At 36.8% G+C, this 27484-nt stretch overlaps 2 protein-coding genes and 1 long non-coding RNA gene across 3 annotated transcripts; all 3 read left to right on the top strand.

Moving 5' to 3' along the window:
- The first annotated feature begins 7039 nt into the window (after positions 1 to 7039).
- LOC144439316 (muscarinic acetylcholine receptor M2-like) lies at positions 7040 to 9025 on the top strand. Its single transcript, XM_078128596.1, has one exon. The coding sequence runs from the start codon at positions 7040 to 7042 to the stop codon at positions 9023 to 9025; it is 1986 nt and encodes a 661-aa protein (XP_077984722.1).
- A 3261-nt stretch (positions 9026 to 12286) lies between these two features.
- LOC144439315 (NACHT domain- and WD repeat-containing protein 1-like) lies at positions 12287 to 24833 on the top strand. The gene is made up of 17 exons (XM_078128595.1): positions 12287 to 12349; positions 12772 to 12883; positions 14257 to 14459; positions 15259 to 15374; positions 15989 to 16203; positions 16788 to 17024; positions 17224 to 17435; positions 17987 to 18232; positions 18735 to 18947; positions 19198 to 19567; positions 20112 to 20414; positions 20826 to 21048; positions 21472 to 21622; positions 22105 to 22279; positions 22579 to 24147; positions 24523 to 24645; positions 24754 to 24833. The coding sequence occupies exons 1-17, from the start codon at positions 12287 to 12289 to the stop codon at positions 24831 to 24833; spliced, it is 4611 nt and encodes a 1536-aa protein (XP_077984721.1).
- Positions 24834 to 24864: 31 nt separating this feature from the next.
- Positions 24865 to 26771, top strand: LOC144438598 (uncharacterized). Its single transcript, XR_013481069.1, has 3 exons — positions 24865 to 24921; positions 26086 to 26227; positions 26675 to 26771. It is a non-coding gene; the product is annotated as an uncharacterized LOC144438598 (long non-coding RNA).
- Positions 26772 to 27484: the final 713 nt, after the last annotated feature.

The following is a 27484-nucleotide window of genomic DNA, read 5'->3' as shown; positions in this document are numbered from 1 at the left end:
AGGTATATATACAAGCGGTACATACAGCTTTCTGATAATACGTAGGCGACAACTAAGTGTACCAAAATCTAAAGGAACGGTAGGTACATTTAAGTTTCCTATCATTAAGGATTTTTTTTCTTTTTTACAAAATTGAAATACATTTTGTTTTTTTTTACAAAATTGAAATACAGTGATGGGTTTGCTGATGTAGTGTCGAAGGTCGAATACGGTTATGTTGAGTATCCTATGCATGTCTAAACGTCTGAAGACTGTCGCCATTGTCATTCCATCACTGACCAAGCAATATCTAATTCCATCATGCACTCTTATCAATTATGCTTTTTTTCAGAGCCTGAAGGACTTTGTTTCACTGCTGTTTTAGTTTCATTAATTCGTTTCACACACAAAAACCGCGAATTAAATGAGACTCTTGGTGCTCTTCTGTTTTACAAAACTAGTCATAACTGTATTTGTCAGGTATTTGATATTTTTCGTGTCGATTTATCATAACTCTTGTAACATTAATGTCTGTAGGATGTACAGGCAACATTTCTATCGTTATGAGGGAGTAATGAACAAATTCAAATCCATTGTCGAAGTATGCCAATGGCGCCAAACAAAGAAAGGGTATTTGTAACATCGATTTTTCAAATATGACTTTATCAAATACAATGAAAGTCGATAATAGTGCTAATAACACTCATTTCTCTTATTTGTATTAATGCATTATAAAGAGTAAATAGTTGATTCCAGTATGGATTTATGTCTTTTGATCTGAGACCTGCAATGTTAAACACAAAACAGTAACGGAAATTGTTGTAATGTTCGTGTATTACAAGTTTTCTTTAAAGTTACAGTGACAGAATATTGATCGCAAGGGTTTAAAAACGAAATACATAAATACTCGTATCCTTCATATACTCATTCTGATTCTGGCACGAATTCGCACTTTTGTTCACGTGCTGACATTAATGGCAAGTGACAAGATTTAGGTCACAACGGTCGTCCATTTGTCGACACACTTACTGTGATGCCATGTGAGATAGTTGTTCACACTGTGCAGGTTGGCAATTAATCCATAGACACACAGCGGTAGGGAACATTTGTCCACAGGCGATGTTGGCCATTCGTGTGGGAAAACGACTACTAAGCACAAAGAACAGAACTAATTTTTTTATTGAATTTCGAATGCAAAGGCGATGACTGGACTCTAGCTTGAGATATAGTTAACCTCACGTACTGGGCATCATTTTCGCAATCGACGTTCAATAGTTTTGTTCTTTGTACAAGACATATTTCCACATCAATACCTCCTCCATTACTCGTGATTTGTCTCTGCATAATACAGAGGCCTTTTAAAGACTGCGTTGAGCGAATCCAACCATTTTATTAAAAGTCAAAGTTACTAAAAGTGATTATTTCTAGATCCAAGTCGTTATTGCACTAATTTACTTCTCATTATTTATATGGCCAGACATTCTATGTCATATAAGGTAAACACACTACGTCAGAATTCTGACAAACGCGAAGAATTGCGTTTGTGATTTAATAGCAGGGCTTAAATTGACTCCTTGCCTCCCTAAAGGTCACAAAATGAAGTCACACGATTTTACTTCATTGGAATATTTCCCCTCGATTCACTTTAATTATAATCCAGGATTAGTCATGCTAGGTGACGTCATTAACATGTGACTATAATGAACATTTTAAATGTTTGAACATTCATTGTCGTGTGGAATATTTGGGAAAAGGTCCTGACAAACGTAACGACGCAACCGATTGCGAATGGCCTGATGGAGAATACAGGGGCCAATTTCAAAGAAAACGAGGCCTTAACTAAATCAGTGAATGTAACAGACTTACAAATGTGCTTGTAAAGTGAATATAAGGATTCATTTGTACTTGGTAACATTTACGAGTGTATATATAGCTTTCTGTTAGGTATTACACAAATAGCAAATTGTTATTCAAACTATTTCACGTTACTCTTTGCTTTTAATTTGCATAGTCAGCTGTTCGTTTCTATTATATACCTGGATTTTGACATAACTTCCACTTCTTTCTTTTTCTGTTCGACTAATGAAGTGAAATATGTACATCACACAGTATGTGTAGATATTCTTTTATAATACGTTATTTGAGATGGTAACTTTGCAATTAATGTATTCATTATATATACCAAAAGTTACATTATTAACTGTGTAATTTGTTGTCATGGTGACAATACATCCAAGGGAATCATAAATATGCTGAAAGCATGAATTATATTATAGCTACGTCTCAGTTGAGTGGTTTCAATCCTAGAGGAATTGAAAAACTGTTCTTAGTCACTGTAATAGATTAAGTGGTTGGAAGAATATGTGTATAGAAGTATCGATGTACAATTACAATAGAACTATATACCAATATCGCCAAACTGAGGTGTAAAAAATTTCCCTATACCGGAGATTTCGTCTCAGCTTGCAAATGCTAAGTGATGTACCAAGCTCAGTGAGACTGATCACCAGGTTTTATGTTGAGATAGGACACAGAAACATCCTTCACAGTACCTGCCATGTATTTCGTTAATGGTAACAAATACAAACGTATTTTGTTAATGATAACACAAAATTACAAATGTAACAAAATACAGAGCAGACACTATGTAAGGGGTATTTCTGTGTTATCTTTATTGTGTCTATCTCAACATGAAACCATGTGATCAGTCTTGATATATCGTTTGATAGTTTTTTTGCAAACTAAGACGAAATTACCTGTATTGTAGGTCAGCCAACAGTTGCGGAACGGGTTGAAGGTTACTTCATGAATTAAACCATCTCTCTCCAAATGTTATGATTAAACAGAAGCAAGCAAACGTTTAATTATGTATAGCTACTATTATACAGGGTGTGGAATGTATAGTACAGAGTGTCACGCCTTTGAATAATATCCCTAGCATTTGTATCATCTAGGTCAACGATGAAGTGACATATTATTCCTTGATTTAGTGAAGATAATTGTCCATACTATTTCATACATCGTGCCCCCTGGCCCCTAAGGAAGCTGAAGCCCAACTGAATATTAATATAAACGCATTTTAAGATTTCGTAACTTCAGTTAAGAGGGTTGTTTTAATAAAGTATGTATTTGTATTATTAACCCCGTTGGCTTAACGATACACTTAGGCATGACTGAATAACTGAAATGGAATGACATGATTTGCAGTCAATTAAACTGCCAGTATTCAGTGTGTACTTTAAGTGAAAGCAAGGATCATGTCCCAAAATAAACTGAGGTAGCTTCGTTAATGTGGCGTCAAGTTCCATCAAGGTGTCCCATGTGACTAACACACTCGAGACGTCAAGACGTATTATGAAGCCCTACAACATTCGTTATTGAAGTGTCACCATGATATATTATCAGGCCCGACAACATTAATTATTGAAATGTGATTAGAGCAGACAGAATATATCAAGCCAAATAGAACGATAGATCAAAGTTACTAAAAGTAAAATATCGAGTCAATATCAGGTGTGTTAGTAAAACAGGTACAGAGAATCTATTTACCTCAACAGGAATAGAGCTCGATTCCTTTATTATTTACCATTACTTCCTTCGTATACTGTCGTTTAATTTTGATTTTGTCTTTCTGCGGAGTCATTCATCTACTTACATGTATTTTGGAGTTCACTTTCGTTATATTGTGTTTCATTGCTGGTACATGGAAGCGAATTTCTACTTTCCAGTGTGTAACGTGGTCGGTCAACTTCTCGTATCTGTGTTCAATTGATATGTGATATGTATCGCAAGGCTGAAGAAATGCCGACGACGGACGAAATACGAACATGAAGTTGATATATTTTACTAGGCTAATAGTGAGACTGTGCCCAGAATACCAATTAACAATTTAATTAAACACATCAATAGCGTTTATTTCATTGATGTGAACAGTATTGTTTGTAAAAGAATGGAAGAAGTTAACATCATTAGAAAATAGTTGCATGAGAAGTGTCCTTAGAGTTTAAAAGAGTAAAACAGGATCGAGAACAGATCCCCATGGGGAGCAATGACATGAGTTTGTGAATTGAAATGTGATTACTCACATTTGCAAACTGTTTCCCGTAGGACAAATAACTTTTTAAACAGTTACAAGGTATCCCCTTGACTCCCTGTCCATTAGAATGCTGCAATCAATACCTTTAAATAAATTTGAAAGGTATAGAGGTAGAGCCCCAGGCTTACATCATGTTCATCAAACTGAAAAAAAGATATTTCAAAGCCATTCTGTAAAGTAATCACAGGGGATAATCTTGTCCTTTATTTTTAACAAAGCTAGGGCGGCATAGATGAGAAAGATGTAAGTATGAAATAAAAATAAGAATCGCTATTAACATTTCGGTGACTCTATTAATATCATGGTATGTAAAAGTATAATCTCTTATAATAATCAATAATACTTTTAAGTATCCCCATGGATACCTTGGTTTGAAATAGAAAACAAACATACATACCTACCTACATACCTACCGACAGACCGACCGACAGACAGACAGACAGACAGACAGACAGACAGACAGACAGACACACACACACACACACACACACACACACACATACATACATACATACACACACACACACACACACACACACACACATACATACATACATACATACATACATACATACATACATACATACATACATACATACATACATACATACATACATACATACATACATACATACATACATACATACATACATACATACATACATACATACATACAAACATGAAAACATTGTATGACATGGTGAGACGATATATAACTATGGTTTTGTTGGTATGTTAAAAACTAGCCGTAAACTGTTGGACACTGCATAGTTTCATTATACATAGAGTGGTTTCTTCAACATCATTCAAAGACAAAACTATTTTTTCCCACCGGAGGTCGTGCCAGGTTCAGTCCTACATTATAATTGTTATTGCATCTAACACAGAATTAGTATAGACATTTTAACCCGTTCTGTAGTTATGTTTCTGTTCTGTGTGGCAATCAGCCCTGTGTGAGGAGGATGGGTCACATGACCATGCCCTTCCGAAGGCCCAAACCTAAATATTGGAACTGGTAACGCACACAATTTATTGATAATAGAATTCCTAAAAATTCTGAAGTTTCGAACTATGACTCTTTACAATCATTTGTATTAATTTTTCATCATGACGGACACTTGTGAACAGCAGAATGATTGCAACATATTTGAGGTATAGTTTTTGTCACGTGTCGATAGAATGTTGATATGATGGGAATGGAATATTATATTGATTTTGTTTATAATTATGATTGTCACTTGGTTATAGATGTGGGTTAGATTGTTATTAAAATGAATTAGTGTCTATCAAAATTCCATATTTTGATGAGATACTTGTCTTATATTATATTATAATTGGTAATATACTAGTATGCTTCAATTTCTCATGGAATGTTCCTATACCATCTGAAACAATGACAACATGCGTACGATATGCTGAGGCATGTATTATTACGATGGTGTGTGCGTCTCGGCATCGGATGGTTATCCACCAGGCATGGTGAGGGCGCATTACCCCCACCCCCTCCTTATGTGACATAATGGAGACAAGTAAAAAAAATTCTTACGAACACGGCGAACAGATATTCTTTATTATGGCTAATGTATATTATATTGATTTTGTCTTATATTATATTATAATTGGTAATATACTAGTATGCTTCAATTTCTCATGGAATGTTCCTATACCATCTGAAACAATGACAACATGCGTACGATACGTTTCGTGTTAGGAGTCCTCTATAGAATATTGTTTTTGTAAATTTTTTCATTACACGCAAAATCAATGCACATTTCATTATATATGTATCAGTATATATATGACAATAAAACACATATCATATGTATATTGTAATTATCATTCCAACAAGTTAGATTTCCAAATTTATTTTGTTTCAAGTGTCTTTCAAAATCAAAATGGTCACAATTTGAGTTACGCTTTCTCTTGTCAATTGTCCTTGGGCAATATTAAATTGACTTGCCAGGCCAATATCCCGGATGTTCAAATTTGAGACCATTTCATGCTTGCATGTGTATATTAAGAAATGTAATATCGAGTGTATTTATGAAGTTGGATAGACGTAACACGCCAATATTATGAAGTTAGATTGTAATGATATGCCAAATTGCACTTCCTACTTAATTTCCGTTGTAACCTCGTACATCAAAGGGTTGAAATCGCATTGACAACATTTGAAGGCAAATAAATAGACTCTAGGCGATAATAACTTTGTATAATACACCATTGTACTAGTTTTGACAGCAATCATTAGGAAAATACGTCCGTTTAAACGTAGTAATGAACGAGTAAATAGTATTATCGCCCAGTCTCTCTATTTAAGTGAGTGGCGTGGAATGTTATTACTAGTATTCAGCAGTCGTCAATGCACATCACAGACATATTTATTTTCGCCATTCGCAGAGACTCACTCCTCTCAAAGACACTGGAAAATGTGTTCTGTTTGCATGATTGCATTGGATGATGTATGGCTTTTAACCTACCGTCATCGTTGCATTATTAAACTCAAAGGATTCACGTAAAGCAGCTCGGCGTCGTTCTGATGTACTAACCCGGACATCTCAGCTAGGTAAACAACACACTTTGGTGCAGCGCTTTCTTCTAAGCTGACAGCCACATAATTTAGGCCTCAAGGTGTACGTTTTCTGATCTTCTCTTCTTTCCACGTAGAATTGCGCTGGGGCGGATTTGATATCTTTTCCGGCGTTCAACTTTAATTTTCAAGACCAATTCAGTATTTTTCTGCAGACTCTTAACACGATTCTTCTATTTTCGATTTCAGGTAGGATACCGTGCTCTTGGTGTGTTAACGTGACTTATGTTGGATTGTTCCGACTTTGTATAGTGTTGTAACATGTATAGTACCAAATGTGGATTCGACATGAAAATGAGCGATTTCAATTATCGTAATGGTCAACTAGATTTTTACTGGAACATGGAAAAAAGCATTTCGCTGAATGTGTAACAATGGCTGATAATTTAACGATTGTGAATTCAACGCAAACTGAGAACTATTTTAAAAATTGGAACAATTCTGACGTTCCCACAACTGCTATTTTCCCAACCACATTACATGCAGTAACCAACAACAACGTTATATCATCTGTCGGAACAGATACGGATGATTTACCGAAGATTTCGTTTTGGTATGCCATAGTGGGAAGTTTGTTGAGTATCTCAATCGTGTTGGGTAACTTTTTTGTTATTCTATTATTTTCATTTCACCGAAAACTTAGAACTATCTCGAACTTCTACATCGTGAATTTAGCCGTTTCGGATTTCCTTGTCGGGATATTAAGTGTTCCCGTTTACACGATGTATGCCACCCTTGGATACTGGCCACTTGGTCGAATATTGTGTGATTTGTGGACAGCAACAGATTATACCGTTTGCAGCGTTTCTCTGTTTGCGATCATCGCCATTAGCGTTGATCGCCATACTGCGATAGTAGATCCAATCCGACATTTAACACAAACCACTAAACGTCGAGCATTGTGCATTATTCTGATGACATGGCTTATCTCTATCGTTCTATACTGGCTACCCAACTTTTCATGGCCGCATATCCAAGGGTTTTATACTGTGCCTGAAAAAGTGTGCGTCGTTGAGTACTTGGAAGTAACATGGTTCGTTATTACACAGACTGTTCTCGGATTCTGGTTGCCACTTATCATTCAAATTACTTTGTACTTGAAAATCTACCGAATCGCCCACAGTATTGCCAATAGAAAACGTTTGCCGAAACACCAGATAGGGAATGTAAGGAAAAACAAAGGGAAAACGGCTGAGAAACCTCAATTTGATGGTAAAACAGTGGGTGAAAACGATGTAGGGGATGTAGGAGAATCCGTTTGTGATGAAGACCAAAATGAAGATAACTTTGTTTCTCTTAATAAAACTGTTTCCAGAGAAGAGTTGATGGTAGAAAAGCAGGGAGCCATTCATATGGAAACGTATAATGGCATTGATAATTTGGCTGTAGATGTAGATGTAGAAATGTGTGATACCAACGAAAAAGATAATGAGCAACGGAGTGAAAGCAATGAACTTGTAATGAAACACCACGTCCCCGAGGAAACAACTTGTTCAGAAAATCGATTAACAGGAAGCCTAAGAGTGAATGAAGGCGCAACGAAATCAGAAATTCTGGACCAAAGTCAGGAAGTTTTAGACGACAGAGAAAATACAGCCACACTCTCTGAAAATCTTCCTTCTGGGGAACTTTCAAATGATGTAAATCCAACAGTTACATATGATAACGATATACGCGGGGCGATAGATGCAATCCCTTTTGATTTAGTTGACGGTGCAGAATCAATCCATTCATTGTGTAGTCAAGGAGACGTAACCTCGATCTATCCGATATCAAGTAGTCATGACACTTTAGATGATAAAAAGGCAACGTTTGTAACACAAGAATCTAAATCAATGATCGATGAAAGTGCATCGCCATCGGATATCCACATTAATATTGTAAACACGTCAACGAAGGGAAATCCCTTTCAGTCAGAACACGCGTTTGAAAACGAAAAGAGTTTAACAGTCAGACATTCGTCTCTAAAAGACGATAAGCAAACTATTAGAAATACGGTAAACACAGATAAATATACACCAGACATTAGTTACCCCGTACATGAAGTTGCCAAATTTCGCCGTTCAAAAGATGTCTTCAGCGAAATTAAAAACTCAACAAATCGGTCAATGCATGCACGGAAAGGATTAATCACAGTTAGCACCCTACTTGCTGCATTCATTCTGTGTTGGATGCCTTATCACACCGTCGCCATGGTTATAACTGTTTGTTCAGAATGTTTCGATTCCACAACGTTCGGCATAGTCTATTGGATTTATTACACGAACAGCGCCCTCAATCCCCTATGTTATGCTCTGGCGAACAAAAATTTCAGAGATGCTTTCAGGAGATTGATTTGTGAATGCAGATTACAGTCTTGATATGTCACGTGATCTATAATATGAATAACCAATCGTCTTTTTTACTCCCTGGCAACTTTTGTTATGTTTGATCATGAAACTATAAGTATGTGTACGTCGATTACATTTCGGTTACTATATTGTATCTGTGTACGTACTGGTTTCGTTAAAGTTGTCATCAGTGAAGATTTTGTTTCCAAGATGCTTCATTCAAAATTGATAATAAAGACATTACGTCTAGCTTTAAAAATTTTATCGTTTGCACTTCAAATTCATATAATTATAATTTGATAAAAATTATGTTTAATATTTACCATATGTCATTTAAAAATATAAATATAATTTTACAAAATATTATTTAAACCGGTTCAATTGGAATTTTGGTATACACGGTATTATAGAAAAAAATGACATGTGGTGGCGTATGTCAATCTTTACACAAGACATTTATTCCTAAGTCCTAACGTACATGATGTAAATACTGGGGCAATGACTTCACAATTTTTACAACAATGTTCGACAAACTGTATTTTCCACTGCAGCGTGAATATCCTTCATCGAATCTTAAGATCTTTTAAGACCACCATGTACTAGATGTAGAGTCAGATACAAGTCGTTGAAGTCTACAATGATAATGACGCTGGCCATATAGTATATAAGGGTCAAATTTGTATATGTGAGTGTGGCCCATTTTATTTTATTTTTCCCATGACCCTATATTAGACAAAATTACTAAATCAACGCAACACCCTATCCACAAACACTATGACGTCATAAATGGTAAGATGACGACATAAAAAGCGCGTATCTGGGCGAAAATTATCATTTATCGCTGAAATTCGGGACTCTTAAATAAAACAAAGGCTTCATAGTTTTTTTCTGACTTTAAGTCTCATTTCTAGGGCACCATTCAGGCTGGTCAAGTTCCATTACGATTTATAAGCATCACCAACATGTACGTGTATACAATTTTTCTTTTTTTTCTTTTCTTTGTGGTGGTGGTGGTTGTTGTTGTTGTTGTTGTTGTTGTTGTTGTTGTTGTTGTTGTTGTTGTTGTTGTTGTTGGTTCCTCTTTAACCATCCGACCGCCAATCTTTAAAGTGTTATTATAAAAGAAATAGCTAGGTTCATCATGATGGATCAACAATTGAGTCTACTTTCTCGACCCCACCCCCACCCCCCCCCCCCTTCAATTCCGGCTGACGTGTACAAGGATAAGGGCGCTGCCCATAGTAACAATTCATATCAACTAACACGTGACGTGTACGTGTAATGGGCCAACAAGTGTGTCATCCCCCCACCACCACCACCCTCTCTCTCTCATGACCTAGAAAAGAGCAAGGCAAGGGATATATGGTTCGTATATCTTTGATAACTATATATATATATATATATATATATATATACATATATATATACATATATATACATCAAGCTAATGAACGTGAATGGGAAATAAAAGATAGCAAAAAGATAATTATAGGTGATCAGAGTAATTTAACCGTGACATGTAAAGGTCTGGTGAATTTTGAAAGGGCAAACTTATCGAAAATGCCAAAAGGTAAGTTACGTAGGTGTTGTTCGTAACTGGTCGGGTCTTATTACCGTACTTTGGTTTAGGCAGATGTTTAGGGAAAGTCGATGAGCTATCGAAGTTCACCGGAGAGCTGAGAGACACATTGTATGTACAGGCAAAATTAAAAGTTCACTGGGAAGACACGGTGGATATACAGACCAAACTAGGTTCACTGGGAAGACACGGTGGATATACAGACAAAACTAGCTTCACTGGGAAGACACGGTGGATATACAGACAAAACTAGGTTCACTGGGAAGACACGGTGGATATACAGACAAAACTAGCTTCACTGGGAAGACACGGTGGATATACAGACAAAACTAGGTTCACTGGGAAGACACGGTGGATATACAGACAAAACTAGGTTCACTGGGAAGACACGGTGGATATACAGACAAAACTAGGTTCACTGGGAAGACACGTTGCATATACCTGTCAGGCAAAACTTAAAGTTCACCATTGATTGGGCCCAATGAATTACGTCATAACAATTTTATTGACGCTAGAATCTTGACAAAAACAAAATGTTTGTGAATTGGATACAACAGAAAAATAATTGTGATTATGAAAATAGATTATGATCTGCATATACTGCTCTATGTAAATCGATAACTGCAAATATGTATTATAGTGCTTCTAATCTCTGCAATGCAAAGCTTATATAGGCACAGAAGTAAGGGCATTGTTTTAATATATGAAGAGAGGGTAAAGAAAGGTGAAATACAGTTTAATGATATACAACGACTACGTTCTAATGAAGGAGGACAAAAACGATTACAGTATAGTTGCTAACGGAAAGGAATAAACAAATGTGTTTATATTTTAGGCGTCTCATCAACTCTGCTTCCAACTTCTTCTATTGGTCACATTTTTCATTGTGCCTTGGTGACAAATTTACATGAAAATCAAAGTTCTTTAAATTCGTTCCAAACTTTGCCAAATGAAAGATTGTTCTTGTTCCTTTTCAAAATATTACAGAAATTTCAAATTGATGGTTGACGTGTGTGTTGAAGAAAATTATCAATCTTTCATTTTTCCTTTAGCGTTAACACCGTATTCAGTGGTCATATTAGATTAGAATAACTAAAGTTGAATCAAATTTGTACGGAGATCACATAATTTTTATTGACTGAACTGGTTGGAGTTTTCCAACAAATTCAATTCCGAGGGCGTTCTCGGTTTAAGATTTTATGGTCATCATATTTAATGGAAGCGTTTGAAAATATGTTTGACTGTTTTGAAATGTTTATGCTTTTCATTTAGTTTTATGATGAGTCGGGTGCTTTGTATAGCTGGGATTGATGGGGCACACCACCAATTCAACAACAAATTGTCAATTAGGTGGGTTTTTTTACATATAAACGTATATGAGTGTACCATTTCATAGACTCGGTTACGAAAGCTCTACAATTTTAATTGCACATGCGCACACCGTGACCTTGGTCAACATATCGCATGTCTTGACGGTTTTTAAAGTGTGTGTTTATAGGTATAGGTCTACATTGTTATGTAAATACGAAAATGTACCAAGGCAACAAAGACGCTATGAGGCCATGACAGAACTGATCTACATGCTATGCAGTATAAAATGCCTTGCTTGTTTGAGGTGTATGCCGTCACTGTCAAAAGTACACATGCACTTCTCGATGTAACAAACTTGGTGTAGTATCTCGTGTGTTGTCAGAATCGAAGATTGTCGGAGAATGGGGTGTGCATCAAGTGCAGCATCCGGCGTGACAGGCAGTAACACCGTGTATAAAGGCCAGGTAAGGAAGTGAACTCGTTACGTGAATGATGATATATTGATAGACGATTGAGTACCTCCACAATGTAATAGAACCTGTCTGCCGTAGGGTGAATGTTTTACATTGGCTATCTCCATAGTGACTACTGTCTATGCAAATATTATGATTGGACAGAATGACGTATGCTGTAGTATAATCAGGTAATACCGTTGACGTTGGCTATGGTATTACTGGCGTGGATATGCATACAGAATACTATCGTGATATAATATACACTTTGCAATCAATGCCACCTTTACGAAAAATTATATTCATTGCAACAACATTACACTCACATTTGGGAGAATTCACAATCCGTACTCACGTCGATATAACATGTTGATGCACCTTGTTTTACTAGCATGTCAAAGTGCGCCCTCATCGACCGATTTTATCTCTCTTAGGGTAATTCAGCTCGTGACTATAGATTACAAGAAATTTTGAGAGGAAACTTCGATCTTGATTACCCCGCTGACGCTAAAATCATACGGATGTTTACAAGCTCTACCTTTACAGGCAAGTATTCTCAAACTGCTATGTTGTGATGTGAGCTTTTGAGCAAGTTGAAGTCGAAAACTGCATCATATACAAATCATATCATAATGATAAAATATTATACATGTATATAGCCCCTTTCATGTTACTGTTCCCTGGCACTGTTTGATACAACCACGCAGTAACCATTAAGAAAATGCACATACTATACTTTAAGATAGCAAAATTGAATGAATACAGTTTAACTTACTACATTTCCTCTAAATGAAATGAACTAAGGTGCCACCAATGGATGGAAACATCAAATGCAGGCATCAAAATATTAGTATCCGCGTGTCTGTTTCTATAGTTGCAGCAAATTTTAAGCGGTTTATGTCATTCAGACTATTAAAGTGTAGCAAGAAATTGCGATCTTAAAGTTTAGAATGTGCGTTTTAATTTCTTATTGATTTCTATGCGATTGCATCAAACAGAGCCAGAGAAAAGTAACCTGCAACATGCAACATGCTGTAAATTCCAACAGAAAAAAATATGTCGCAAAAAACAAATCCAATTAAAGGCAAAAGAGTAAAGCATCACTTTCATGTTGATTAGTGCATTCGTATGCAAGTTATTAAATTGCATGTATCAATGTATCAATTATAAATGCAACCATCAGAATTCTCAATATTTAAGCACGTATTTCTGACAATTAAATACATAAGGTATAAATAATTTGAGTCCAACACTAAGCATCTAATTTGTATCTGACACTGAGCATCTATTTTGAGTCAAACAATCAATAAATCAACCGATCGATCGATCGATCAATCAATCAATCAATCAGTTACATGCTCGCTGCCACCTGTGGGTACACTAGCGGTACGCCTACACGCAGTAACAGAGCAGAGAGTTACGCTCCGTAACTCCAACTCTCAGTTACGGAACGGAGTGTACTGCTGATGTAACTCTCTACACTGAGTAACTCGGCAGAGTGTACTTCTGAAAAATCTAGGTATATCGTTGTACCAGAGAAGCGAGTAACAGCGAAGGTACACGGGAGTGCATATAGAGTTACGCTTGTGGGGAATTTGCGTGTGTAGTTTTTCTTCCAGACCTGTACTACAGCGGGCAGCATTCAAACTTCTCCGTATAAGAAAGTGACAAATTCTTAGTGGGTTTAAATCAGCTCTCTGGGTTTTGTAATGTGGTTTGGTCAAGACTCATTTTGACCATTTTTTGTTCTTTTAGGTTTACTCCACCGTGTAAACTGATTTATAATTTAAAGTTGTGTTGGTTCGTAAAGTGCACTTTGGTATATAAGAACACTGACGGACAGTAGATATAGAATTACTGTATTAGAATGTAAAACCATATACCTAATAAATAAAACAATGCCATTCTTCCTACACCAGATACAAAACACGAACGAGATGCGTTGATGGAAAGGGCTTACCCAAGCCTTAAACAGTTCTGTAAGAATAAAGGTTATGAATTCCAAGTGGTTGACATGAGATGGGGAATACGAGATGAGAATACAGACGATCACATGACAACCGAAATATGCCTAAGAGAAATTAAGGCATGCCAACAACTATCTACAGGACCAAATTTTATAGTAAGTTGTCCGCATCAGTCGTTGCAAAATTAACACGTGTCACTTTATCTCCCTTAATTAGGTCGTTACTGGTTGGGTAACTGAATTGGCTGCAAGTAAAAAGGCCTATATGGTCCCAGAATATAGATAGGCATTAGCCGCACATGTAAAATTTTCTCTACAGACAGACTGACTGACTGACTGACTGACTGACTGACTGACTGACTGACTGACTGACTGACTGACAAACAGAGAGAGAGGGGGAGAGAGAGAGAGAGAGAGAGAGAGAGAGAGAGAGAGAGAGAGAGAGAGAAGAGAGAGAGAGAGAGAGAGAGAGAGAGAGAGAGAGAGAGAGAGAGAGAGAGAGAGAGAGAGAGAGAGAAGAGAGGGGGCAGGAGAGAGAGAGAGAGGGGGGGAGAGAGAGAGAGTTGTTTGCTATGAGCTGTACAGTTGTATATAAGTATATGCTAGTACTCTAATTAATATTTTGGGGCAGTGACAGAGCCATGAAGAGACCGGACATGTAAAGTAGTGTTTACTTGTTATCATAAATCACCTCCCGTTCATAAAATAACAAACTTTTTGGAATATTTTTTGGTTTTATTTTGCAATTTAGTAAGACTCGTTCAACCAAGGATTCGGTCTGATTTGTTTCACATTTGTTTGTTTGTTTGTTTGTTTGTTTGTTTTTGTCTTCCAGTAAGAAAACATAGTAATGTTCTTATATTAATTTACATACTAAATATGTATTTCTCATCCGTGTTATTATAAAAGGAATATATTTAGTAAATTGTACATTTTTATTTTGTATTCTTTTAAGACTTTGTTGTCACACAAGTACGGACAAAGGCCTTTATTGCGAATTGTTGACGTAACAGAACTGGATGCTTTACTTCAAGGAATCGTCAATGACGACATCAAGAAGCTCGTTCTACAGTAGGTAAAAACTTTGACGGTTGACAAAGTTTGCTTGTATATGATACAAATCATAAAGGCTCGTGTACGTATAGCTAAATCCTTTACTTTGTGTTATTCCATACATTTTTAGTACCGAACATAAATAAATTGTGTCATGCCATGGTGTTGTCATGGAGACATGCTGTACGATGTCATGCCACACGATGTCATGTCATACTATGTCATGTCGACGTCATGGTCTTGTCGTAGTGTCATGCCATACAACGCCATGTCATGTGTCATGCCATATAATATATTGCCACAAATATCATGCCATTCCAACATCATACAATGGTGTCATATCCACAGGGGAGTGTATTATTGCTTAGATTTCCGTTTTCTTAGGAAAATATCATACGAATCTTGCTGCTACAAATGTATCAATCTCTATAGTACTACGTATACTATAAATATAAGAGTATAATCAAAAGGTTGTTATATTTAGTCTGTAGACCTGGAAAACAACAATCTATGAAATATTACACGCCCCTGTGGTCATATCGTGCGATGATATGCCTCGGTGTCATGCTATCCCCTTTATCTCCTTTCTATCAAATAAACATGACATTGTGTTCTTTTCATTTTGACGTCAGTTGGTACAAGAAAGATGAAAACCATATCCCACCAGTATATGTACTTCAGCCAATCAGCACAATCCTTCCTGACTTCAAGAGTTCTGATACCGAACTCAGAAACAAAGCCAAACAGGAGTGGAGAGAAATACACGCAAAAATACAGACCGCATTCACAAAAGTTGCCAAAGTTAAATTAAAAGATAAAGAACGTGTGAACAAATACGTACACTCGGGTAAGAATTAAGCTTACATAGTTTGCTAGTTTGGGGGATTTGTGGGTGTGACTGTATAACTTATGAGTGTTGCCAGAGCTTGATTTGTTTAATTTAATTTGCCTATTTTATTTAACTTTTGTGTGTTTTAAATGGAAGGATCATGCCTTGTGAATTCGCTATATTAAATAAACCCTTGGATGTTAAACGAGATGAAATGTCCCGAAATTCAGTACGGAGCTACCATCGATCCTAACTTAGGCGGAAGTGACGTAAGGGCCTTGCTAAGCAACTTTCGTTGAAATTTCGTTCATTGTTTAAAGTTTGTGAATCGGCAATCATAATATACGTTTATCAAAAAATGGGGAAATGATTCACTTTTACTCGAGACAGAAAGATAATTAGATCATTGCATTCTGAAGTGACGATTCTTATTGGTTGCGAACGCTTCAGGGGTGTGTTTACAAAATTAATCAAATTGATCACACCTGTTATTACATACCTTCATCTGTAACTGATGTTCAAAGGTTTGGTTGTATTTTCTAAAAACGTGGAGTGGGCTCGTTTTATTGACAGCTTGAAACACACTTTCATTACTTTTATAGTTACGGCGAGAGAAATTGATGCTGGTCTTCTGAAGGTTAAAGATCCTAGCAAATCATGTCTGTGGTTCCATAGAATATTAAAACCTGTTGACAATGCACCGCCAGATTTCATTGACATCCAACATACGACGGAAGATGATATCAAGACACTTTTAGAAGAACTGAAAGACAAACACATACCTTCAACATTACCATTACAAAATATTGTTTCATACACCGTAGCATGCTGCTCTAGTGGTAAGTCTAAAGTTTACCTGGTCATATAAAGAGAATTATAGTGCATGGTTAACGGTTACTGTTGCTCAGTAAAAATAACAAATATTCATGTACATGGTTACTGTTGCTAAGTATACGTATAAATGACAGGTATTGAACATCATTTTCTCCTGAATACAAATGTTGGTTGTATAACAAATATCCTGTTGATGTTTTTAAGGTTTCGACCCTTCATCAATCACTGAGCACCAAGAGTATTTGGACCGGTTCTGTCAAGACTTTCAAAGTAAATTGCAGGAGAAAGTTGAAGAAGCGATAAAAGAACGAAAACAAAGTGAGGTGACTGACCAGGTGTTCAGAGAGGTTTTACAACACGCTAGATTTTGTAACAGTAAATGTGAAATGTTTCATGGGCAGGCAGACGCACTACAGGTATGTCGCTATTACGCTATACATCAACATAGGTTTCATTATTATCTGGGTAGACAGATGCATTACAGATATGTGTCACTACTGAGCTCAGTGATCTGTGGTCGCTATTTACGATGTGTGTTGCCATGTGTGTCGTTATTATCCAGGCAGGTAGAACACTGCTCTGTTACTGAACAAACATACTGCAAGACATTTTTTTTCTCAGACACATTGTATTTATTGAACTGTAGAACTTAAGGCCACATTTAATAGTTGTTACTTGGAAAGTTTCTTGTCATACTTATGTTGCTGTACTCAGTGAAGCATGCATAATTACCTAAAAATGAAACCCTACCGACATTCCATATTTTATTGTTAAACGCTATATAGGCTGTTTCATAAATGTTTACGTACGGATTTCAAGCTAGTGTACACGATGTTGCTAACCAGATTGATTGATTTGTTTCCATTATATTAATTTTTTATCAATATTTTGAAAAGCATAAACAGTGAACGGTTAAAGCTACTAGTCGGGGGCTTTTAACTAACAATGGTATAACCTATTTTTTCAGACAATTAAAACTTACGTCACCGGTCAATCAAAAACTCCGTTGGTTATTTACGGAGAATCTGGATGTGGGAAAACGTCGATGATTGCCATGGCAGCTAAGTCAACACGTGGATGGTTTCCAGGGGGCGCTGTAACTGTGTTGAGGTTTATAGGGACAACCCCAGATAGTACGACCCTGAGGCGTACACTTTATAGTATTTCCAAACAATTGTCACAGATATCTGGTGATGAACAAACTATATCAGAAGTAAGTGATACATACATCAATGGCTAATCAGCTGGTGATTACATGGTCCACCATTCATTCCTATAGCCACCTTGTGATTGCCGTTGAGGGCGCTGGTTTTTGGGTAGAAACAATTAGATTTTATTTTTTATTTATCATGTATACTGCTACATAATTGCTCACCTATAGGTGATTCAATACTGTTCAGGGTGTGTGATATTACGAAGTAGGTATTGTATCTAACAAAACATTTTCAAAAAATATGTTCAGTTATAACTAGTGCATCTTTAAGGTATGAAAATATGTATTTTAACAGTCTTCAAAGTAACCTGATTAATCGGCCAATCATCGACATCAATGAAAACTAAATTCAATCCTGGAAGTATATGAACATAAGATAAACTAATTCATGAACGGCGTATCATTCCCGTTTAATCCAAAAAAAACTTAAACTTTATCTTATATTTCTCCTGCTAAAACTGAACACACATTTCATTCACTGTTTTTGTGCGTTATTTCTCAGGATTTGAAAAACTTGACTGAAGAGTTCGAGGAAAGATTGAAGAACGCATCTAACGGGCGCCCTCTAGTGTTGTACATTGACTCACTTGACCAATTCGATCCGGACGATGGTGCACATCAGTTACATTGGTTACCAATGAAATTACCAGATAATGTTAAACTTGTGGTCTCTACTTTAGTGGATGATAAATACGAATGCTTTCCGACATTAAGAGTAAGTTTTGCATTCTAACTGTAATTAGTCAGTTACTAGCTGTTACAGTCAGTTGAAGCTCAGACCACTAAAACTTTTAGGTTGACGTATAGACAATAAAGGAGAGCTTTAAATTTGTCGATGGTTGAAGTAATGTCAAGATATACATATGTAAAATTTGATGCTTTAAAAGATAATCACCAGAACTAAGCTTTACTATATAGTTGTTTTTCTATCGCAATCTTCATAATGAAGCGTTTCCATGTTGCAGGCTAACCTGAAAGACGATCGTTCATTTTTACAAGTCCCAAGAATGAAAGACAGTGATGTGAAAGTTATCCTAGAAAAATGGCTAGCCATCAGAAATCGAACACTTACGTCAAAGCAAATGGAAGTCCTGATTGGTGCATTCCAAAAGTGTCCCCTGCCACTGTTTCTTAAAATATCCTTCGATGGTGCGTGTCAATGGACGTCGTACACAAATCCCGAAGACACTATTTTTTACAACGCGATTTACAACTCCGATCAAGACAAAGGAGACAATTCTCCTGTAAGACGAGTCATTGCGGCTTTGTTTGAAACTATTGAAAGAAATCACGGTGAACTCCTCGTCAGTCGTGCCCTGGCTTATATTACAGCGGGTAAGAATTTATGATCATTTTTTCTTAGTGTCTAAAATCATTGGTATGAACAGCTGTAAACAGATATTTGCATTGTTCAATGTTGGATGAATACGGATACTTATACATGTAGTATGATGATCATATTTTTTATGTTTCTCATTACCCGACCGACCTAAATTTTCAGCTCCGACATCAAAATAAAAAAAATATATATTTTTAGTTTCGTCGGTCCTTAATGTTTTGCAGGACAGCACCCTCTCTGGCAAGAATAAGCAAGTATCTGGACTGCGATGTCGTCTACAATCATGGTGGGCGACGACAACGACACTTGTTCACGAACAGAGCACGTGTCGGAAGTTATTCAAGTATTTTTATGTGATATCTCTATATGCTGAGTTAAGCGGATATTAATCACACAGATTGTGCATTTCAGGTAGAATTTTGAAAGTTGGCATACATATATAACATTTGTATGTGATATTTTCTAATAGTGACTAGTGCATAGGACCCTCTAGCGACGTATTGAGTTTGTTAGTGTTATTCTTTTAATATTTCCGAACAGCTAAGAGTGGTTTAACAGAAAACGAACTTGAAGATTTGCTATCATGTGATGATGATGTTTTGAATGATGTCTTCCAATATTGGACCCCACCCATTCGACGTCTTCCACCGTTACTATGGATACGTATTCGAACTGATTTGGAGCCCTACTTTGTAGAGAGAGGTGCCGACGGTGCAAGAGTAATATACTGGTATCATAGGCAATTTACAGAGGCAGCTAGAGATCGTTACATATCTGATGGATACACTAGAAATCTGATACATGCTAAGTTGGCTGATTATTTCATGGGAGTATGGGCAAACGGTTAGTCAATTTTTCACCATTTTTTAACTAGCTCTACTAATGTCATAACACACAACTTAAAGGTTCCTTCCTTTGTTGTATTATGAAAAAATTAAAAAATACAGGGCAATGACAGTTGAACATTTTAATAGCACCATATATCCACAGAAAGCTGTCATGTAAACCAACCATTGTGATGTGTGAAGGTATTTCTAAAGCAGAAAGACGTTTCCCATGTTATCCCCTGTGAAAAGTCGACCAACATTTATGGATTTTTTTTCGTGAAAATGTTATCCATTTACATACTGTATACCTTTCCATGAGAGTAGCCCCCCCCCCCACCCCCTCCACCCCCACCCCCATTCAACGGATTCAAATCCTGTTATCATTCCATGTGTTTTATATACGATTATTATTTCTTGTACTTCCTAGGCACCAAGAAACCTTATAAAACAAAAAATGGTACAGTTGAAGAAAAAGACCGCCTAGTGGCGGCCCAGCCGATGATTTTCCATGGCAACAAGAACTACAATCTACGAAAAATGAATGAACTACCACATCATTTGGTCCACAGTGATCAACAATACACGCTAGAGAAAGAAGTGTTGTGTAACTTTGACTGGTTATTAACCAAAATGATGGCAACATCTGTTAGGTATGGAACTAGCTTTAAGAGCATGTACGTTTGTCATCGTCTCGGTTACCCAGACTCTCGTCGTTGGTGTAGCCCCCTCAACGGCGAGAGTCTGGGTAACCGAGACTACATTTGTTAGGGAAGGGAGTAGCCTTGATGGCAAAATCTGACCACAGGGAGCACGGGAACCATGTTACAAACAAACAATACTTTATTTACTTATTTATTCATTCACCCATTCATTCATTGTAACATACACAAATAATTATTTAATTATATATTTACTGATTTATTTACATGTATTTATTTATTAAAATAGACACACGCAAACACGCTATGCTTGAGTAAACGAAAATTACATACGCACATGTACACGAATAACTATTTATATCTTTCCAACTTCTGTACTGCAACGTATGTATTGATTCGTAAATTGATTTCTAGACGGATCTTGGACGATTTCAAAGCAGGACGTACAATGTACCCCAATAATGACAAGATCAGTATTGTAGCAGAATTGCTGCAGCTATCCCATCATGCACTGGATGATAACCCGGATCAACTATCAACTCAAATAACAGCTCGTATATCCACGGTAAGTACCAAAATATTCCACGGTTAGTTTGTTTATCAAGTTTAACATAACATGTCGTATATCCACTGTGAGTTTACTTTTTTTAAACAATATGTAAGTCTTATAGTGACGTCTGCACTGAGTTAGCACAGTATTCGGCAGCCATAAGCTTATTTGATTATTATTTTTGCGATGACCCCCTGTTTTTTTCCCATAATTTCTGCGGAGAATGGGTTGGGATTTTTGATGACCAAAGTAACAGCAAAGGTTTACACAGTTTATATGTATTTCCGAGGTCACAGTACATTCTACGGTACAATTGGAATGTATTTTGATATCCCACAGTCACTCATACTGCCAATGATGATTATAACTTTATCATTGGCAGTATGAATGACTGTTGGATATCAAAATATCGAATGATATGAGCTTTACATTTCTGTTCATAAAAAGTTATCAATGTCCATGCTCTGTGTTGTTATTCATGTTAATTTTGTCTTTAGTTTGAAGGTCTTGAGGATTTGCTAGAAAAGGCCAAGAATCCGACGAAGCCTTGTTTGATTCCAACATCTCCCTTCCTAACGCGACCAGGTGGAATGTTACTCTATTCTCTCTCAGGTCATACACATCGTATCTATGCTTTAGATATATCGGAAAGCAACAAATTTGCCTTAACGGGTAAGTGCGTTGGTAAGATTATGTCATAAGATTACTTTGAGTGACGAGTGCGCATGTCAGATTTGCTGGGGAAACCGTAGCTGCCTGCGACTACCAAAAATACCACTTACAGTCTGCTGTAAATATGTATCCGTACCATTCAAATGAAGGTTATTTCAAACAAGAAAAACGTCACTATCATTTCAATTGTGTTCCTAAACCATGAAATAAGATATCCAAATACTGTGAAATGTCAACAGTTTACCACCATCTATATAATGATATAATTAAATCTATAGTAATGCCTTTTCCTACCACAGGATCGTATGATTCGACTGTGAAATTATGGGATATAGAGGAGGGTTTATTGGTGAAGAATGTTGAAGATGTTGGCGATAGTATGCAGAGGATTAAATTTGCCATGGGTGATGAAATCTTCGTGTTATCTGCGTTGGTAGAAGGTACCAGCGTCATCAAAGTGTACAAAACAGAGACCATGAGTTTAATTCACTCAATCCGTACGACATCCAACTATCCAACCGTGTTTGCTATTGCCCACCATGGTAGACAATTGTTGATACCAGAATGTGGAAAGCTTCAGGTTTTTGACCTCGAAAGGATGGAAGTCATAAAAGAAATCAAAGATTCCTTTTTAGAAAAGAACGGAGAATCAGCCACGGTGGAAGCATATGGTAGTTTCGCAGCTTACTATCTCACTCAGGATTTCGATCGAAAACACGTTCGAGTGGTCGATCTAGACAAACCTGAGACGTCGATGAAGACCATAGAAGTTGAGTTCGAGGAGCAGTACGATGCAAGGTATAGCGCCACCGTCGGCGGTATTGTGCTAACTGCTAAAGGGCATCTTATTATTTCCAATCAAACTAAATCGAATATCCTCATCTACAAAAATTTTGGCGAAGAATTGATGAAGAGAATAATGGATATTGAAGGAGCACAGGGAGCGCAAGGGTCGGCAGCTAGCTTCACGGTGACTGCTGATGGTCGGTATCTATTGGTAACGCGGTTTGATGAGGTAGCAATTTGGGACTTGGAGAAAGATACTAAAGCTGTGATGTTGGAACACCCGTATTTCATATATCGCGTTGCAACCCGAGATATGCAACGAGTAGTTAGCACTTCCCCTGATAAACTGGTGCGAGTCTGGGACATAAACAGAGGCAAGATGGAAGCTCACGTCATCCACCAAGATTTAAAGGCCCTTGAACATCTAGAACAACATGAAGTCAAGCAACTGCTTTGTCATTCGGACAACTCTTTGGTTACCATGGCAATACATAAGTCCAAATCTCACAACTTTATAACAGTATGGGATTTGAGTTCTTTAAAACAGACTAAGAAACTCAAAGCATTGTCGTCAAAACCGATTACATGGAGATTGTTGGACCAGAATACTTTGCTCGCAACTGTTGCAAACAAGATCAAAGTAGTAGATATCAATAAGGGGAAAGTGACGCTGGTGTTTCAGGAGAAAATACCAAATCACACAACAAGAATAGCCATGCTTGACAACAATCACCGGCTGGTGGCGCTGTCTGAAGATGAACTGTCAATCAAAATACATGACATTACAACAGGCACTGTTATAGGTGAAATGAGCCACGCAAATAAGGTTAAGATATTTGATTTCTGTGTCAACGATAATGGTAAGGGTGACATATTAGTGTCACAGGTCAGGGGTCATCTCGATACTCTACATGTGTGGAATACAACGACTCAAGTCATCTCTCAGAATATTCATGTTGATAGCAAACAAGGCAAAGTGACGTTAGATAACTGTACGATATCAGCTGATGGACGCTTGGTGGCGTTTGTTACCTATGGTAAAGCCAGAAAGAAGGGTTTGATGGTTATCAATTTACAGACTGGTAAGTCAACCACACAGATAGGAATTTCGTACATCGACAGAGAGGGCGCCCACCTCATTACACTTAGGCTAGCTACTACTAGTATCTTCGAAAACCCAAAGCAGTAACATGTAAGGGAAGAATGGGTTTATGCAGTGTTGTCACAATACTATATGTTCAGTTTGGATGAAAGAAAGTAGTTATTATGTTAATATTGCAACATTTTTGTACTTGTACCGTACAAGGTACATGTGTTACATTCATGCCGTTCTAACTAATTATACCATTGATTAGAAGTTTTCGAACAATTATTAGTTTATTTTTGAATAAATGTGCCACAACAACTTGATTCTATAGTTAAAGAGGAAATGATAGACATGTATACCTTCATTCCAGGCAAACAACTCTATCATCATCGTAACAACCAAACATCGGTGTTAGATCTTGTTGCCATCGGAGACGAGAAAGTCGTCGTTCAATATAGCGATACGAGTATCCGCCTTCTGAAGATGTCTACAGGTGAGTATGTAACATGACCTTGTAGATTCCATTGTTTCTTTTGATGTAATATCTTGGAAATGTGTATATACGTCGTGTATTTGACATGTCTGTATTAAATTATTTCAGGTGCAGTGGTCAATGAGTTGGACGGTCATTACGCTATACGAGTTTATCAGTCACTTCAACGTGTCATCCGATGCCAGTAGAGTATTGGCCTTCTCAGACCGTGAACGAAAGTTGACAATGTGGGACACCAGTGACGGACGTCGACTTGGTAGCTTTACTTTGGAAAAGGTAAGTCAGAAACTCACAGTAAAATTATTTTTGTTTTCTTATCATTTTCATTGTTGCAGACATTTATACTGGTCATCACCTTCACACCACTGTTTGCCAAGTGTGAACCGATAAGGCGAGATTGAAGGTTATATTTCTATAATTATTTTTAATAAGATTACTTTTAAAGAAACATATAGTCATCCATACACAAGTTCTTTTCTTCCACTTTTGATTGAGAAACAGGCATGTTTCAAACAAATTACTTGTCCTTCTTCAGTGTCTACTGGATCTGACAGAATGATCCAAATTTGCTGGAGGTGTTGAGTAACCAGAGGTGTGACAAGGTTATTTTATTTAGCTTTAATATATGTAAATAGAGGTGTGAAAGTACTTGTCGAGTTATGTACATCTAACTGTCCACCTTCTATTACTTTTTCACACCTCTGGTTATAAATTTGAATCAGCCTGGCAGATCCTGAAGAGGACAAGACTTTAGTGATTGTTCGAAATATGTCTGTTTCTCAATCAAAAGTGGAAGTAGAAAACTTGTGTATGAATCATAGTGCTTCCATGATGACTATACATAGAATTATAACACATATATGTATTACAATTTACAATTAAGGATGAGTTCACTCACATTGTAAAGTAAAATGAAATTGAGGCATGCTAAGAATTTACAGACTAATAACTAATGTTGAAATTTTCGCGGAAAAATATTATCACTACTGTGCAATCAGAACAACCAGAAAGTGTTAAAGGCCAGTGTTTCAATCCTGGGTCATTGTACATCGTACATGGGACCATTGTTTTGTTCCTGACCATGTTTTTCTATAAGTCTGCCAAACAACCGATTTTTACTGGTAGATTTGTTATCCTAATCTGATAATAGAAATTTTTACATTTTTTTTCCTGAAACATGGCATCATAGTTTGCTTTTTTACCCTCACATTAATAAATTGACAAAACGTTTTATTTGTTTAAATAAAAGTGATAGAGAGCTTGACAGGAAAATCCCAATTCTAGTGTCAAGTGTATGTATGAAACTGTGTAGGGTAGTATGTCCGATACTTTTTTTCATGTATGTGTCTTTTTATCCACATAAATCGCTTTGTTAGCAAGTTCTTATCTGAGTATATTCAATAGACAAACATAATTTGATGTTCTGGGTTCTGTTTTCAGAAATCTAAAGTACAACTAACCTGTAATGGTGACGTCATCGTCGTAATAAATGCTGGTGGTCATGCACAACCATCAGTACTCCGATTACATGGAGAGAACTACACACCATTCCCGATGCCAACCCAACAGACTATTGGTGAAGGTAATGTTTGCAATGATTATAATGTCGCTGTCAGTCAGTCAGTCAGTCAGTCAGTCAGTCAGTCAGTCAGTCAGTCAGTCAGTCAGTCAGTCAGTCAGTCAGACAGACAGACAGACAGACAGACAGACAGACAGACAGACAGACAGGCAGGCAGGCAGACAGACAGACAGACAGACAGACAGACAGACAGACAGACAGACAGACAGACAGACAGACAGACAGACAGACAAGACAAGACAAGACAAGACAAGACAAGACAAGACAAGACAAGACAAGACAAGACAAGACAAGACAGACAGACAAGACAGACAGATCCGGAAAGAGATTGACCGTGACAGCAGGCTGAGAGAAAAACGGACAGAGGTTGTTGTAAAAATATACTTGATCATTTCCAACAATTACTAAGTATATGTAATCTTTCAATTTAACTTTTTTCTTCAATTTCAGAAAATGGAGATATTGATTTACAAATGACAATAAATGATAAAATTGTCGAAGTCAATCTTTATGAAGAGCAAGAATCCGACTAATTCTAAGAAATTAAAGAGTTCTGTAGATTTTATACAGTGATTATACATAAATGCGCAATATAGATTGAAACATAAAGTTAAGAAGTTTTTGTAGGAAGTTAATTCTCCGTGTGTATGTCTGTTTCACTGTACGTGGTTTTATTCATTAAAATATGATATCTTTCATCCAGCTACGTCCGACTCGGTAGTACTACGAGTCCACGAACCCAGTTACAGACGACGTTGTAAGCAGCCGCCTTTCATTGTATATACATACCATATAAATAGTAGTAGATACTAGTGTGTAATCCATATGGCGACGTATTTGTAGAATTGCATGTTTTATCGTTCACTTGTGGAACGCATATTGATTCAAATAATTATTAGAGTTCTTTTCTGTAAAAACAAAGTAAAAACAAATATGTTGAGTGAGGGCGTTAACCTGTTGGGCTGTGCAATATATACTAATAGTCGACCCATTCCCGATACCAATACATCTGCGTGTATTTCTACCTTGCTATGTTAGCTTATTTGTTGAATTTAGAATACATCTATGCTCAGGGACATGGATTGAGTCTTAAATGTATATTGTTACTAAAATTTTACTGTCGTTTAACTCTGTATCTACTGCCCTTTTCATGTTAGTGTTCACTGGTTCTGTTCGGATACAAACACGCAGAATAAGAAACTGCTTGATATTCTACATACACTTCAATATAGCCAAATCTCAATTTCTGGCTACATTTTG

The sequence above is a fragment of the Glandiceps talaboti genome, chromosome 8 (genome assembly GCF_964340395.1).
Source record: "Glandiceps talaboti chromosome 8, keGlaTala1.1, whole genome shotgun sequence".
Classification (NCBI taxonomy): Eukaryota; Metazoa; Hemichordata; class Enteropneusta; family Spengelidae; genus Glandiceps; species Glandiceps talaboti.
This window is presented reverse-complemented; position numbering and strand designations above follow the sequence as displayed.

What these genes read in the sequence shown, in the direction of transcription:
- LOC144439316 (XM_078128596.1), top strand. Translation starts at nt 7,040, where the DNA reads ATGGCTGATAATTTAACGATTGTGAATTCAACGCAAACTGAGAACTAT.
- LOC144439315 (XM_078128595.1), top strand. Translation starts at nt 12,287, where the DNA reads ATGGGGTGTGCATCAAGTGCAGCATCCGGCGTGACAGGCAGTAACACC. An exon ending in CCTGGCTTATATTACAGCGG is followed by an intron (nt 19,568 to 20,111) that starts GTAAGAATTTAT and finishes ATTTCCGAACAG; the next exon opens with CTAAGAGTGGTTTAACAGAA. An exon ending in CCTTCTGAAGATGTCTACAG is followed by an intron (nt 24,646 to 24,753) that starts GTGAGTATGTAA and finishes AAATTATTTCAG; the next exon opens with GTGCAGTGGTCAATGAGTTG.